Source organism: Sander vitreus, chromosome 12 (genome assembly GCF_031162955.1).
Source record: "Sander vitreus isolate 19-12246 chromosome 12, sanVit1, whole genome shotgun sequence".
NCBI lineage: Eukaryota > Metazoa > Chordata > Actinopteri > Perciformes > Percidae > Sander > Sander vitreus.
The window spans coordinates 193,094-210,303 of record NC_135866.1 but is presented as its reverse complement, the minus strand read 5'-3'; the positions used below and the strand labels follow the sequence as shown (position 1 = coordinate 210,303).

General features: G+C 42.7%; 1 protein-coding gene across 2 annotated transcripts in view; it reads right to left on the bottom strand.

Moving 5' to 3' along the window:
* LOC144526488 (receptor-type tyrosine-protein phosphatase N2-like) overlaps positions 1 to 17,210 on the bottom strand; it is a 313,934-nt gene that overhangs the window by 273,038 nt on the left and 23,686 nt on the right. For both annotated transcript variants that reach the window (XM_078263997.1, XM_078263998.1), the window contains exon 2: positions 589 to 639. In XM_078263997.1, coding sequence (XP_078120123.1) covers positions 589 to 639 — 51 coding nt within the window. The remainder of the gene's footprint in view (positions 1 to 588; positions 640 to 17,210) is intronic.

The following is a 17,210-nucleotide window of genomic DNA, read 5'->3' as shown; positions in this document are numbered from 1 at the left end:
TTTGCTTCTGAGAGAGTCTGGCCACTCTCCATTGACAAGTGTTAACTTCCTTGAAGGCGGGTACTCTGTTGATGTTTAAAACTATTGGATCTGCCATAACCAATTGCTAACGTTTGGTTGTGACGTCGGCTTAGCATCGCTAGCGTTCGCCAACCTCCACAAATAACGGAGCGAGCTGGAAAATCAAACTTTTCCCGTAGCAAGCATTGTCAGGCGCAGACACTTTTTAAGTTTTACCCCTTCAAAAGTGTCTGCTGTGGCAGGGCCTGCTGTGTTTCTTCATCCCTTTTGGTGCTTTTCTCTGTGCTGTCAACCCCCTTAATGGCTCTCTCCAAACATCCGGAACAATGTTTCTGTTTAGTTGGCTATTGGTTGCACACTGTGTATTATGTATTATTGTGTTTTATCATGGCTCGTGAGCCAGGTAATGACAAACCCAGAAGAGAAGCAATGGTCTGTGTTTTTCACCTTTACATGAATGAAGCTTTTTCTGATCTGCAACTGATCTGGTTAAATATACTTGAATACCTATACAAATAAAGCTTTTAAAATGTGTGTGTTTGTGTTTGTGTGTGCTGGACATCTTACCGTTGAGGCAGATCTCATATGGTGAACACAGCCCGTTCTCAAACAGGCAACCTGTTTACAGAGAAGCACAAAAATCACAAACTGGTTAGCAATTTGACAGAATATCTAGTTTACACAGACCTTTCCAGCACAACAACAGTGTGTTCCTTGGATTATTAAAGTTACTGGAACACTGTTTCTACAAAGACACATTGCTGTTCCTCGAGAGTCACGTGACGTAATGCAAGGAAAAGGCTGCTGAAAAGAGAGCTCTACATTGCACTGCTACAATTCTCCTTTTGAAGATACGTAGGACATTTGTGCTCACCTTGAAGGAGAAACATTGCAGAAGCCAATAATGTCGAAAGACAAGAAGTCAGCCTGTGGGGATATTAAGAAGCATCTGCGCTCGGGCGGACCTGAAGCTATGCAAGGCAAACGGCTGCAATTTAAATGTATTAAAAAAAATAAAGGTGTAGTAAGGCTGCATTCATTGTGTCTACCACGCCATTAGGACGTGTTAGTTCCGTGCTGCTGTGTGGTTAATAAGCTTTCTTTTCATAGTTTAAAAGTTCAGATCTCCGAAATGACCACCAGAACTCTGAGTTGACTAAAAGACAGATTATTTTCCATTTTATTATTATTATTATTGCCAGGAGTTAAGATCTCAAGTTTTGTTTGAGCTTCTTCTTCATGTGCTTTTTTTTATAACTAACAATAACACACACACACACACACAGATTATTTCTATATGTGTTGTAGTAACAGCTGGTTGTGCAGGTCAGTGCTCGGATTCACTCTTTCACTTTATAAATATGAGATTAATTAATTAAATCATTTGATATCTGTATTTTAAGAAAACACCAGAGTCCAGGGTGGTGCCCCGTTTCTTATTAGTCAATTTGATAAAGTTATTAATGTACATATTTATAACTTTATTAAATCAAAGAGTTTGTGTCTGGGGTGGGAGGGGTCGGCCACAATCTTTCCTGGTGAGTCCTGGTGGCGTAAAGGTCCTGGAGCAGCGGCAGATTGTAGCCAATCACCTTCTCTGCTGACCGAATGACACGCTGCAGTCTGCCCTTGTCCTTGGCAGTGGCAGCAGCGTACCAGATGGTGATGGAGGATGTGAGGATGGACTCAATGATGGCTGTGTAGAAGTGCACCATCATTGTCTTTGGCAGGTTGAATTTCTTCAGCTGCCGCAGGAAGTACATCCTCTGTTGTGCTTTCTTCACGAGGGAGCTGATGTTCAGCTCCCACTTGAGGTCCTGGGAGATGGTACTTCCCAGAAAGCGGAAAGACGCCACAGAGGGTGATGGGGGCAGGTGGGGCTGGGTTCTTCCTGAAGTCCACAACCATCTCCACTGTCTTTAGAGTGTTGAGCTCTAGGTTGTTTTGCTTGTACCAGGTCACCAGGTGGTCAGCCTCCCACCTGTAGGCGGACTCATCACCATCAGAGATGAGTCCGATGAGGGAGGTGTCATCCGCAAACTTCAGAAGCTTGACAGACTGGTGACTAGAGGTGCAGCTGTTGGTGTACAGGGAGAAGAGCAGGGGGGAAAGAACACAGCCCTGGGGCGATCCGGTGCTGATGGTCTGTGAGTCGGAGACGTGTTTCCCCAGCTTCACATGTTGCTTCCTGTCAGACAGGAAGTCAGTGATCCACCTGCAGGTGGAGTCAGGCACGCCTAGCTGGGAGAGTTTCTCATGGAGCAGAGCTGGGATGATGGTGTTAAAGGCAGAGCTGAAGTCCACAAACAGGATCCTGGCGTAGGTTCCTGCGGAGTCCAGGTGCCGGAGGATGTAGTGGAGGGCCAGGGTTGACTGCATCGTCTACAGACCTATTGGCTCTGTAGGCAAATTGCAGGGGGTCCAGGAGGGGGTCAGTGATGGCTTTGAGGTGTGAAAGCACAAGGCGCTAGGCGCAAGGGTCTGAAGTCATTAAGTCCTGTGGTCCTTGGCTTCTTGGGGACAGGGATTATGGTTGAGGTCTTGAAGCAGGCTGGCACGTGGAATGTCTCCAGTGAGGTGTTGAAAATGTCTGTGAACACTGGAGACAGCTGATCAGCGCAGTGGTTCAAGCTGGATGGGGAGACAGCATCCGGTCCAGCAGCTTTCCTGGGGTTCTGTCTCCTAAAGAGTCTGTTGACGTCCCTCTCATGGATGGAGAGAGTCGTCACTGAGGTGGGTGGGGGGGGGGGGGGGGGGGGGGGGACCTTTATGGAGGGCATTGGTGGGGAGGCCCAAGACCCTGCTGAGGTGGGGGAGGTGAAGCACAGTGGCTGTAGCTGTAGGGAGGTGTCGTGGGGGGGGGGATGGTGTCAGGACTGTCCTTTTGTCTTTCAAATCAACAGTAGAACTCGTTCAGGTCGTTGGCTAGGTGTTGGTCATTGAAGGAGTGGGGGTTTTAGGCTTATAGGTGGTGATCTGCCTAAGTCCTTTCCAGACAGTCGCAGAGTCGTTCGCTGAGAACTGGCGTTGGAGCTTCTCAGAGTACCGTCGTTTAGCCTCCTTCACTGCCTTGCTAAACTTGTACTTCGACTCTTTAAATCTGTCTTTGTCCCCACTCCTGAACGCCTCTTCCTTAGTCAGCCTTAACCTTCTGAGTTTGGCTGTGAACCAGGGTTTGTCATTGTTGTAACTCACCCTGGTGCTTGATGGAACACAGCAGTCCTCACAGAAGCTGATGTATGACGTCACAGCCTCTGTGTACTCATCCAGACTGTTGGTAGCAGTCCTGAACACATCCCAGTCAGTAGAATCCAAACACGACTGGAGATCCTCCACAGCCTACACTGGTCCACTTCCTTGATGTCCTCACTACAGGTTTGCAGAGCTTTAGTTTCTGCCTGTAGGCGGGGATCAGGTGAACCATGACGTGGTCAGAGAAACCCAGTGCAGCACGGGGACGGCGTGATAAGCATCCCTGACTGTGGTGTAACAGTGATCCAGAATGTTCTCCTCTCTGGTTGGGCATTTAATATGCTGTCTATATTTAGGGAGTTCATGAGTGAGGTTCCCTTTATTAAAGTCTCCAAGGACAATAACTAGGGAGTCCGTGTTGGTCCGCTCCACACACAGTATCTGGTCAGCGAGCATGCGCTGTGCGTCCTGCACGTTGGCCTGCGGTGAGATGTAAACACCGACCAGAATGAATGAGTGGAACTCACGGGGTGAATAAAAAGGCTTACAGTTTATGATGAAATATACCAGGTCAGGAGAACAATGCTGCTGGATCACTGTCACATTGTTGCACCAGCCGCTGTTGATGTAGAAACAGATTCCTCCACCTTTAGTTTTGCCGGAGAGATCCGTGTCTCTGTCCGCTCTGAAAAGCTGGAAGCCTGCCAGCTGCAGCGCAGAGTCCGGTATTAATCCACAGAGCCATGTCTCCGTGAAGCACAAAACAGCAGATGAAGAAAAGTCCCGGTTTCCCACCAACAGCAGTTGTAATTCCTCCAGTTTGTTGGGCAGTGAGCGCACGTTAGAGAGGAATATTCCCGGGAACGATGTGCGTAATCCTCGCTGGCAGAGACGCACAAGCGCACCGGCCCCGTTTCCCTCTCCTCCGACGTTTCGCTGCGTGAGCAAAGGTGAGCCCACCTTTGACCAGAATGTCCAAAATTTCCAGTGAAGGGAGAAGAAAAGTGGGAAATAAGTCCAATGGTGTTGTCCCCCTGAAGTTCACGAGCTCTTCACTGGTGAATGAGATACGGCTACCATCGCAAGAAACAAAGTTAAAACACAAAACAAAAGAAAACATAGCGCACCAACACACCGTGTCACCATTCTGCGGCGCCATCTAGTTACTCACAAAACACAGGCACCCAGATGATATGTTCAAGAGTAATTCAGTTGAATTGTATTTGTATAGCACGTTTAAAAACAACCATAGTTGACCAAATTGCTTAACAACCTTAAAAAACCCAAAATGATAATATACACAAACAATACCCAATACACAATAACCAACAGTAGAAAAAAGGACAAGGTGTCAAAGCTCAACTTGAATTGAAAGCCAACAAATAGTAGTGGGTCTTCAGCAAGGACTTGAATGTTCCAGCGGTCCGAGCTGTTCTTATATGAACAGGTAGACCATTCCAGAGGTTTGGAGCAGCCAATGAAAAGGCTCGCTCACCTTTATTTATTAACCTGGATCTGGGCACATCGAGGAGCATCTGATTGGATGACCTCAGTGCTCTGACAGGTGTGTGGACATGTAAAAGCTCTGATAAATAAGAAGGCGACAACCCATTTAAAATCTTAAAAATAAGCAATACAATTGTAAAATCAATCCTGAAACAGGAAGCCAGTGGAGCGAGGCCAAAACTGGTGAAATGTGGTCACGTTTTTTATTCCCAGTTAAAAGTGGAGCTGCTGCGTTCTGGACTAACTGTAACTGACGAAGGGATGACTGGTCCAATCCAACATACAAAGAGTTACAGTAGTCTAAACGTATCACATGCGTATGTATGACTCTTTGGAAGTTAGCTTTACTTTAGCCAAGAGTCTCAGCTGGAAGAAACTGGCTTTAATAACAGAACTAATCTGTTTGTCAAATTTAAAAAAAACTGTCAAAAATCACACCTGTCTCCTCTACTGCTGCTCTGGGGGAGGAGGGGAGGCAGCCAAATGTTATTCTCTTCCACTTACAGGAGATCTGGCAGCGTATACAGGTGCTGGTCATATAATTAGAATATCATGAAAAAGTTGATTTTGATTTGTTGATTGTATAATGTATACATTCATTCCACACAGACTGATATATTTCAAGTGTTTATTTCTTTTAATTTTGATGATTATAACTGACAACTAATGAAAACCCCAAATTCAGTATCTCAGAAAATTAGAATATTGTGACAAGGTTCAATATTGAAGACACCTGGTGCCACACTCTAATCAGCTAATTAACTCAAAACACCTGCAAAGGCCTTTAAATGGTCCCTCAGTCTAGTTCTGTAGGCTACACAATCATGGGGAAGACTGCTGACTGGACAGCTGTCCAAAAGACGACCATTGACACCTTGCACAAGGAGGGCAAGACACAAAAGGTCATTGCTAAAGAAGCTGGCTGTTCACAGAGCTCTGTGTCCAAGCACATTAATAGAGAGGCGAAGGAAAGGAAAAGATGTGGAAGAAAAAAAGTGTACAAGCAATAGTGAAACAAAACCCATTCAGAAATGTGGGGGGGATTCACAAAGAGTGGACTGCAGCTGGAGTCAGTGCTTCAAGAACCACCACGCACAGACGTATGCAAGACATGGGTTTCAGCTGTCGCATTCCTTGTGTCAAGCCACTCCTGAACAAGACAGAAGTGTCTCGCCTGGGCTAAAGACAAAAAGGACTGGACTGCTGCTGAGTGGTCCAAAGTTATGTTCTCTGATGAAAGTAAATGTTGCATTTCCTTTGGAAATCAAGGTCCCAGAGTCTGGAGGAAGAGAGGAGAGGCACAGAATCCACGTTGCTTGAAGTCCAGTGTAAAGTTTCCACAGTCAGTGATGGTTTGGGGTGCCATGTCATCTGCTGGTGTTGGTCCACTGTGTTTTCTGAGGTCCAGGGTCAATGCAGCCGTCTACCAGGAAGTTTTAGAGCACTTCATGCTTCCTGCTGCTGACCAACTTTATGGAGATGCAGATTTCATTTTCCAACAGGACTTGGCACCTGCACACAGTGCCAAAGCTACCAGTACCTGGTTTAAGGACCATGGTATTCCTGTTCTTAATTGGCCAGCAAGCTTGCCTGACCTTAACCCCATAGATAATCTATGGGGTATTGTGAAGAGGATGATGCGATGCTCCAGACCCAACAATGCAGAAGAGCTGAAGGCCACTATCAGAGCAACCTGGGCTCTCATAACACCTGAGCAGTGCCACAGACTGATCCACTCCATGCCACGCCGCATTGCTGCAGTCATTCAGGCAAAAGGAGCCCCAACTAAGTATTGACTGCTGTACATGCTCATACTTTTCATGTTCATACTTTTCAGTTGGCCAACATTTCTAAAAATCCTTTTTTGTATTGGTCTTAAGTAATATTCTAATTTTCGGATACTGAATTTGTGATTTTCATTAGTTGTTAGTTATAATCATCACAATTAAAAGAAATGAACATTTGACATATATCACTCTGTGTGTGATGAATGAATATAATATACAAATTTCACTTTTTGAATGGAATTACTGACATAAATCAACTTTTTCATGATATTCTAATTATATGACCAGCACCTGTACTTTTTCACACTCTTGTCTGTCTGTGGCTCTGTAAGCTCATACAAACACACACAGTTCTACACACTGTTAAATAGACATTTCTGGACCGGGTGGGATGGTTGTTTGTCCTTTTGCAGGGGTTTGAAGCATATTAACCCCATTAATCATAAATATATCAATTTATTGATAATACATTTGTGTATAATTCCCATCATTTCACCTTTTGGGGAAAATATTTGGTGTGCCCACTTTGGGTACTAGCTATCATAAAAATTAAATAAATAACCTGATCACATTGCATCGTGGAGGCAGAAGCGCTGTAAAAGAATAAGAGAAACAGACAACAGTTGGGACAAGCAGGTGCAAGCCAGTTGTGTTAAAGTGCTTCCTGCAGCTGCTACACAGTAAAATCCCTCCAGTGGGAAAACTGATGATTGTGGCAACAGATAAAAGTTTGAGTTTAACTGAGGTACATATTATCTTAATCTCTTCCTGCTACTACTACATCTCTACAAACCTAGCTCACGACTCCTACTACATCTACTAACCTACTTCTACTAGACAACTACTACTACTAAACGTATTAAGCTACTTTATACCATGGTCTGGGTGATTACTTGTTTCTGATTGGCTGCAGGGTGTCCATAAAAGTGTTATAAGACACCTACTAAAGGATTTCCGGTGAAACTGATTGTTTACAGTCCTAAATAAATGCCCTACATTAAAAGAAAAAGAACGTGAATCTGTTATTAACAGTGTTGTATTGTAACAAAGTTCAAATACTTTGTTTCTGTACTTAAGGAGAACTACTAGTCCACTACATTTCCCCTCGTCTTAGTTACTTGTTACTACAAAATAAAATCAGAAGAAATTTGTTACACTGGAAAAAGCAGGTTTGGTGAATCATTGCTCCTAAATTGCAAGTTAATGCACGCTCCATTTCAGTTGGTGAACTAATGCCTGGTGGCAAAAAAATAAATAAAATCATAGGCCAAAACTAAAGAAGAAGAGGAGGAAGCATAATGACTGATAGTGTCATGGAAACACATCCCGTTCACTGTTCAGGTCGCTACTTCAGGCTGCAGCCGACAGTAACGTTACACGATCAAATTGTTCGTAAAAGTTGTTATATTGTTTTGGGCATGACATGGCTGATAGCTAGCTTGTCTTGTTGTTCAACATACTGTCAAATTATTTTTTACTGATTTCCAACTGTACACAATGTTATTGACTTTAAAACTTGCTAGCATAGCGTTAGCTTTCTGGCTCATAGCTGAGCTGAAGGGTTCTACGAGCTGAGCGGACTATAAATATCTCCCGTTGTTAAGGGTGGCAAGTCGTATCTAAAGTCCTTCCTATTTCCTGAAGCTGTGAATAAGAACCTTATGGGATGGGAATGATTGTTCCAGGTATTCGTCAAACCCTCAGGAGTAAACAGGGAAACAGAGGTATTGTTTAGGAAAACGTTAGCTTTCGATTGTAAAATGCATTAAAATAAAAAATGTTTTTAAAAAAAAATGTATTTGGCAAGTGACCATGGTATAAGGGTTAATGCCCGACCAAGTGTCCATTGTCAGGTATTAATGGAAGTACTCTTAACTACCCTGTAGTCAGGTAGTATTGGAAGTACTCTTAACTACCCTGTAGTCAGGTATTAATGGAAGTACTCTTAACTACCCTGTAGTCAGGTATTAATGGAAGTACTGTTAACTACTCTGTAGTCAGGTATTAATGGAGTACTGTTAACTACTCTGTAGTCAGGTATTAATGGAGTACTGTTAACTACTCTGTCCTTCCGTCTCTTCCCCAGAAACTAAACAAACGCTCCCATTTGACATGCGAGAAGGCCAACGAGGGTTGTTCAGACTGGGCCTTGGGTGTCTCCAACGACCAGAACGACTAGACAGAACGAAGCGGTATCAGTCATCTTGACAATGACCCCACAAACGTTTTGCGTCTCATTTACTCCTTCACACACATACATACACCAATGGTGGCAGAGACGAATGCAAGGCGCTGGCCTGCCCACCCGGGGCAACTTGGGGTTCAGTTGATCCAGCTAAACACTAATAATAATAATAATAATAATAATAATAATAATAATAATAACAACAACAATCATTTGGATTTATAAGGTATGCACTTGGGTGGGTGTAAACACACACACACACACACACACACTAGGAGCCAAAGAACCAGCTGAAACGAATGCTGTAACCATGGCAACACGTGCTTGTCGCTGAGTGCCTCTGCCTACCAGGGATCAAAGAGTGGCAGTGATTTACCTCCCTTCATCTCTCTCCTCCTATCACCCTCCATATCTACACTCTGTGAGCTCCTCTTTGTGGTATTAGGTTTTTTACTAAACATGAAGAAACACATTCACACCTCAGAGCTAACCACAAAAACTGCTTTCAGACACCGAGCAGCTCAACTCAAACTGTAATTCAAGGCAGCTTAGCATCATTAATCATCTGCTGCCCACATCACTAACATGGTGATCACGCCCACAGTTCTGCTTTCTTTTCTTTGGTGTGAACATGATGGCCTTATGGTCTATTTGATTTTTAACTGACAACCACACAAACAGACCTTGGTCACTAGTTGTCTGACTGGGTTAGATATTTTAGAGACACTGAGTGTACTGTTGATGTGTTTGAGTTACCACTGAAGTACCCTGAGTCTCAAATACCATCACTGCAGTATTAAAACCTTGATTTTTTTTACTTTTAAATAACATTTAGAACAGATAAAATGTGTGTGATTAAATTATGATCAATCGCAAATTAACTATGGGCAATCATGAAATAATAAATATGTAATTGAATTATTAACATTACCGTGTTTGCAAGCCTAATTCTTATTTCGAAAAGCAATTTAAAGTCTTTTTAACAGCAGGCATCTAGAGTTGTCATAGCAGGGAGAGTGTAGCTGTTCCTAATAATCCTTTATGTAAGTGTAGAGTTGTCCATGGGTTGGACCAGTTAGCAGGACAGCTGGTTAGCACGGCAGCTAGCTGGTTGAGGATCATTTTATTTATCACTCATTTAAAACAGAAAGGCAATACATACACATGCTTGTGTATGTATTGCAGGTCTGCTGCAACTCTCAGTTCTTTTAAATCAAGGCTGAAGACCTATCTTTTTGATGTTGCCTTTCTTTAAATAAGCTGTATAACAATCTATATAAACATATAAAGAGAAATTCCTATAACAAATAATAGAATTGAATTTATGATTATTCAGGTGACATTCTTTTGCAGTAACGGACATATCTCTGATTATTTCTCTGATGCAGGCATGACAATAGTTGACAGAAGAGACAGATGTTGGGCTGGTCAAAAGTTAGTCGAAGTAACTAACTAATTTAGGCAGAAGGCCTAAAAAGAAAAGAATAGTCTATAAACACTCTGAGCGAGTTCTTGACTATTTAGAGACAGACTGCAGAAGAAATAAAATAGTTTAAGAACACGTTCTGGACTATTAAGAGATTTTTGTCTGCAGGGCCGTACCGGGTTTTACAAGGTTTGAGAAGAAAAGAACTAAGCTTTGCGGTGACGCCCACATCGAAAATGATAAGAGTATACTAAAGGAAAAGCTTCTGTAACTATGGGGAATGAAACCTCAAAGCCGTGCGACGCATCTGGACCCATAGTGGGTGAGATGGTTAGAAAATATGGACCGGACTGCTGGAGATATCTGTCATATTGGTCAAAAAGCTTTGGCTTTCCAAAAAACTGGATCACTGAGTCCAGGAAAGTTATTTTTATGGAGTGGTGGCTAACGGAGCAGCTAATGTGAACACGCTCTCTAATATGGAGGAATTAATCGACCGGGTCTTGGAGAAGCAGCTAAGTGTGCTTAAATCAGTGATCTACAGCGCGGTGAAGGAAGTGCTGGCCTCGAAGCAACACATCGGGGAAGAACCTGAGAAGCAGGAAAGCATGGTATGGGCGTTCACACTCAAGATCCAGCAGCTTCGGCTAATTACCCCTGACTGCAGACCCGCAGACCTCAATGTGGGCGGAGTTAAATGTTTAACCCCGCCCACTCTCCAACATTTGACCCAGCCGTCACCGTGATGCTTCCTGTTTGCGCCCACTCTTCAACATTCCTGTCTTCTTCGGACTGCTGCTTTCATATCATAAATAATGGAAGTAAGTGTGACTTTTATAATATTGTTCAGGTAATTTTAGGTGTATCGTTACTTTATGTGAATTAGCTGCACATGAGCTAATGTTATATTTAAACTAACATAATACTAATAGAGTGCATTCGGCGGTATATGCACTGTAATGAGACTAATCAGAGTACAGGAAAAAAATGTAATGGATAGTCAGTATTTTGCATACCTGCAAACTAGTCGCTTTTCGGCGAAAATCGCCATTTTGAATGGGAAAATGTCATCCACGTGAATCGTGTAGATCCGAAGAGTTTTTATTTATTTATTTTTTTTTGGGGGGGGGGATGTCCGAGACCCGGTGCTAATACAGCACCGGTGCCTTAACAACCGTTCTCTACCAGACCAAATAGCAACGCGGATTTCGGTGCCTTATTTAGGTGCCACTTAAATGCCTGTGCTTCTCTCTGATGCTCCGAAAACGAACGTTAGAGGGAACTGAAACTGAAATCGCCGCACGGCACGCTAGTCAACACTACACCTGACAGCAGCTAACGTTACCCTACTGTTAGCTAGCAGCTGGATTAAACACAGTTAAATGCTGACAGCTAAACGGTGTAAAGTGTGTCTGTATTTCACTGGAGAGGATCCAACAGTCTGCAGCTGCCGTTGTCTGAAAAACAACACAGATGTTGCGTTCACTTGAAATCCCCCTTGCCATCCTCGTGCTGCATTCAAAGTTGTTGTAAAATACCCTTTTCCCATCCAGTGGTTGTTTTTGTCGTTTAACAGGAATTTACTGGTGAAATAAGTTATTGTTATTCCATTTTTAATAAATCATTAAATGTTGACCCTGTGGCCTTAGCAATACACAAGCTGTTCTTCAATGTCGCCGACTGTTGTTTTGGGCTCTTTTTATTTATTTTTGTTGTAGATCAACTTTTTATTGTTTTATATTTTTTAACAAATACAATTGAACAATATGCTCCTTTTTATTTATTTATATATATATATATATATATATATATATATATATATATATATATATATATATATATATATATTTATAGCATCTGGTGGTGATGTGTCACCTTTTTCAGCTCTTCTGAGTTTGCAGGTATGATTTTTGACTTTGTAATCATGCTTTTTTTTTTATGTATAGAGACACATTACAATCATATGTGGGGATGACCTCCCCAAATCCAGCAGCGACCTGTCATGTCTGTTCTGCAGGCACAGGGCATCTTCCAAATATCAAGTGGACAACCACATTAAGGGTCATGCCTCAGTCAGGCACAAAGTTAGTACTTTTGAAATGTAGTTATTGAATACACTGTAATTAATTAATTACTGACATTTTCCCCAAAGTTATAGTGCAATGTATTTCATTCAATTTTATAATTTTACTTTACTCTTATGCCTCTTTCAGAGTTCACAATCATCAAATGTGGATTGGGTTGTCGAAAGACAACTCACTTTCACTGCTTATATTGCCAAGCAACAATAATCAACAGGGCTCAATTTCTGAAGCACCTAATGGACCATGATCATGGACTTCAAGATTGTCCAGTGGCTCCTAATCAGCCCACCATGGCCCCTCCAGATCCTCCACAGGCCACTGTGGCCCCTCCAGATCCTCCACAGGCCACTGTTGCCCCTCCAGATCCTCCACAGGCCCCCAAACAGACAACCCTGGCCCCTGAAGACCCCCAACAGCAACCAGTAATCTTCACTGGCAAGTGGAGAACTGTAACTTGTCCACACTGTCAACTGAAATTAAAACATGAAAAATTTAAAAAAGCATGTGTTACGGAAGCATACACATGCATCCTGGCGCTGCTCTGCTGCAACTCGGGCTACCTCGTGCTGTTGCCTCATTGTTTTTGTTTGTTTTAGGTGATTGTATGTGGCTTCTTATGAACTTTTGGTGTTTTTAAATCACAACACGGTGCCCAAGCGCAACACAATGCTGGTTTTACTGTTTTTACTGAGAGGACTGCTTGTGATCCCAATTGTTTGGCTTGTATGCCACTCCACGGCAGCGGGCCGGGGCACTGTGCCGACTGCGCTCCTGAGTTACACCCGGGACCAGCTCCTGCTCCTGCGGCCCAGTCACACGCCTGCCCCTCAGATAGCGAGGGAGCTGCTTGCACGAAGTCCGACGGCAGGTTGTAGTGGACGGACGCGGAGGAGGGGGAAACGCGGCGGAGTATGACAGAGACTTCGGAGAAGAGCACACAGACCACCGCTGCCCTCCGTGCTTCTCTGCAACGTCCGATCGCTGAAGAGCAAAGTTGAGGAGCTAAAAGTTAACACCAGATTTTTACACGAGTACCGTGAATCATGCCTGCTTGTCTTCACTGAGACGTGGCTGCAGGAGGACGTGCCTGACTCACTCGTCTCTCTGGACGGCTTTTCCTTGGTGCGTTCTGACAGGATCAATAACTCTGGCAAGAGTAAAGGCGGTGGTACCTGTGTTTATGTTAACAACAAGTGGTGTTCACAGTTCACAACAAAAGAGTCGCTCTGTAACCCCGACATTGAGCTGACATGTTTAAGCCTAAGACCCTTTTATCTTCCACGTGAATTCAGTAACATTATATTATGCACTGTTTATATTCCGCCCAGTGGAAACGCTGCAAATGCAGCTACAGCCATAGCAGACTGTGTTCACAGGCAACTAAAGCATACTCCTGAAGCAACCCTGTTTTATTTTAGGTGATTTTAATCATTGTAAACTTGAGCCTGCTTTACCAGGGTTTAATCAATACGTGGATTGTAATACCAGAGGTAAAAATATTCTTCGGATCACAATGCTGTCCACTTAATCCCCAGGTACAAGTCCCTGCTTAAAAGCAGCAAACCACAGGTTAAAACGGTATATATATGGGATAATGATGGCATTGAAACTTTAAAAGGCTGTTTCTCCTGTACCAATTGGGAACTCTTTCATAGTCTGGAGTTAGAGGAGGCTACACATGCTATCACTGATTACATTAACTTTTGTAAAGATAACGTGTTACCCCAAAAAGTAATCACTAAGTACCCAAATAACAAATCTTACATTTCCAAGGAAATCAAAGAGTGCATTGTACAGAAAAAAATAGCATTCAAGAGAGGGGACCTTGTAAGTATGGAAATTATGCAGAAAGAAATTAATCACAAATTAAGTACAGCTAGATGTAAGGAGAGAGAAAAATTGGAATCCCACTGTTTGACTATGAACAATAAGAAACTCTGGGACTCTGTAAAAGCCATGACAAGCATGGCACCAACTAAGAGGTGTATCAATGTGATAAATGAGAGGGATAAAGCAAATGATAAAAATAATAATAAATAATTTTTTCTGTAGATTCAAAACAAGAGACTTCTCTCAAGAGCAAAAAGCAGCTCTGGATGGTGTATCTGCATTGAACTCTGTGAAAATCTCCATTGACCAGCATGTTGTGGAGAGACTTTTTTCATGCATCTGCCCCAGGAAGGCCTCTGAACCGGATGGCATCTCTGGGCTCCTATTGAAATCTTGCAACACAGAGCTGGCAGAGGCATGGTGCCCCATCTTCCAGAAGTCTCTAGACATTCACTCTGTTCCCTCTATCTGGAAAAACTCTACTATTATTCCCATACCTAAAAAAGCAAGCTGTAAAAAGAATGACTACCGTCATTGTGTGTAAGTGTTTTGGGAAAATTATCATACAGTTCTTGAAAACAGAGGTCAGTTGTCTTTTAGATCCCTTTCAGTTTGCATATAAGAGTAACAGAAGCACTGATGACGCCATCATCGCTGTGACACATAGTATTAACAGACATTTAGAGGATTCTACCTCATACGCACGCCTCCTATTCGTTGATTTTAGCTCAGCTTTTAATACGCTGGAGCCACATTTGTTAATTAAGAGGCTGAATGATTTTAAAGTACAACCCCTTGTTATCAAATGGTATCACTCATTATTAACCAATCGTAGACAGCAGGTCAGCGTTAATGGGACTCTATCTGAATCAAAAATGTTGAGCACAGGAGCCCCTCAGGGCTGTGTCAGCTCACCTGTCCTTTTCACTTCATACACAGATGAGTGTAGAAGTTTTTATCCAAATAATCATGTCATTACATTTTCTGATGACATGGCAATTTTATCTCTGCTGAAAAAGAACTGTGACCCATCTGATTATTTTATAGAAATTGAAAGGTTTGTGAATTGGTGCGACGATAACCATCTTGTTCTAAACGTTTCCAAGACTGAAGAGATGGTGTTTGACCCTTGGGGAGTCGGTGACCACAGGCCTGTGGTCATCCACAACCAAACCATCACTCAGGCCCACTCATATAAATATCTTGGTGTTTCTATTGACGAGTCACTAACCTGGAGCACACGTCGACAGTCTCTGCTGCAGATTGCAGCAGCGGTTGCCATTTGCGAATTCATGGCGTAGATACAAAAATGATGTTGATATTTTATCAAGCAGTCCTGGACAGCCTGGTCAGGTACGGTATTACAGCTTGGTTTGGCAACCTCCCTGTGCAGTTGAAAACTAAACTGTTATGATTGATTCATACTGCATGGAAGATCATTGGTGTTAAATAGCACTTATCCATGCAGAGCATTTATGAACAGGGTTCTTTGCGACAAGCAAATAGAATTGTTAGCGACACGTCTCACGTTCTGCACACAGAATACGAGCTGCTGCCATCCAGTAGGAGGTTTAGAATACCTCGCTGCAGACTTAACCGTTTCAAAAACTCATTTATCCCAGTGTCTATTAAGCTTCTAAATAGCCGCAAGTAATAGGCAGAACAGGCCTGAATGATGATGAAGATATGTAATTGTTGTATTTGTGATCTCTTTTTTTAAATGTATTATTATTTTTTTTTAATTTTGATTTAATTTATTTATTTTGAGTATGTTTAACCAGTGTATTGCATGACACCGTGTTGGGTTTTTATACACATCAGGACCATAGTACGGTCTGTGGTATAGTATTGTGCAGTATTTGTTGTTTGTACATGCTGTCTGTATTTATTTGTTTTTACTATGGCTGCAGCATGGGTTGAGTGCCCAAGACAAATTTCCCACGTTGTGGGACAATAAAGTTAATCTTGATCTTGATCTTGAATTGGCTTTGAAACAGTTACTATGGACAGATTTTTGGCATGCGAGTGTGTGGATCCTAAAAATGGGGTGTTGCTGGCAAACAAAATGACTTCTCAACAGCAAACTGTTGAGAAGTCATTTTGTTTGCCATTTGAGAAGTAATTTTGTTTGCCATTTGATAACAACATGGATTGGTGTTGCTGGCAAACAAAATTACTTCTCAACAGTTTGCTGTTGAGAAGTCATTTTGTTTGCCTGCAACACCAATCCATGTTGTAAAAAATACTTGGGGGCCCACACCAAAATTGATGTGCGAGGTGGAACAATGCTGTCGCAATGCTGACTTTGCTGTGAGGTCGATGATGCTCCCTTTTGAATGTCAGCATATACAGTCCTTAATGTTCTGCCCACGTGCAGAGAAACCAGCAGTGGATTTGCCACAGGAGGCCTTGGTGGAAATGGTGGGAATTAAATGGTTTGGAGAGGATCGCAAAGCCAGTCTCCCTCAGTATCAACAGGAGGCAGATGCTGCGGGTATGTTCCTGTCTGTTAAGCTTTGTGTTGGTGGCCCATCCACAAAATTTCACATTTCTGTTTACGAGCCAAAGGTGTCATACTATTCTAGGCTTGGAAGGGTTGTGGTAGCATACAACAGTAAGCAGAACAGCTGGCATTGCCCCTGTTCTAAAAATGGCACCTTTTTGCAACACAAAGGGAGCTGTTTAAAAGGGTTTAATCCACAGAACAAGAAACCATTTCACCACAGCCCACCACAGACCAAACGGACACAAGTGAAATGAAGGAAGGGTCTTATCCACCTAATGACCAAGGGGTAGCAAAAATGCTAAATTACCTTCTTTCATATAAAAAGTTACCTGCTGAACTCCCCAAGGCTGTCATCGAACAGTCAAGAGATGGAAAGCAATTGGGTATCTTGCCGAAGCACCTGATACCAAAGGAGTCCAGATGCAAGGAGTGTGATGACATACTCACTGACCCTATACTCATCACTTCAAAAGGGAGGATTCTAATGACCACAGGCATAGTTGAAGGTGAGTGGTTTGAATGTTTGATTGATTCTACATTTTTACATCTTTATCATACAGTAAGGTTCCCCCCCCAAAAAGAAAAGGAAAAAATGTATTACTCTTAAAAGGCATGCATGCAATGTTTACACCTTTTGGTTAAATTTTCTTATTAGGCATTTCAACCTACAGCA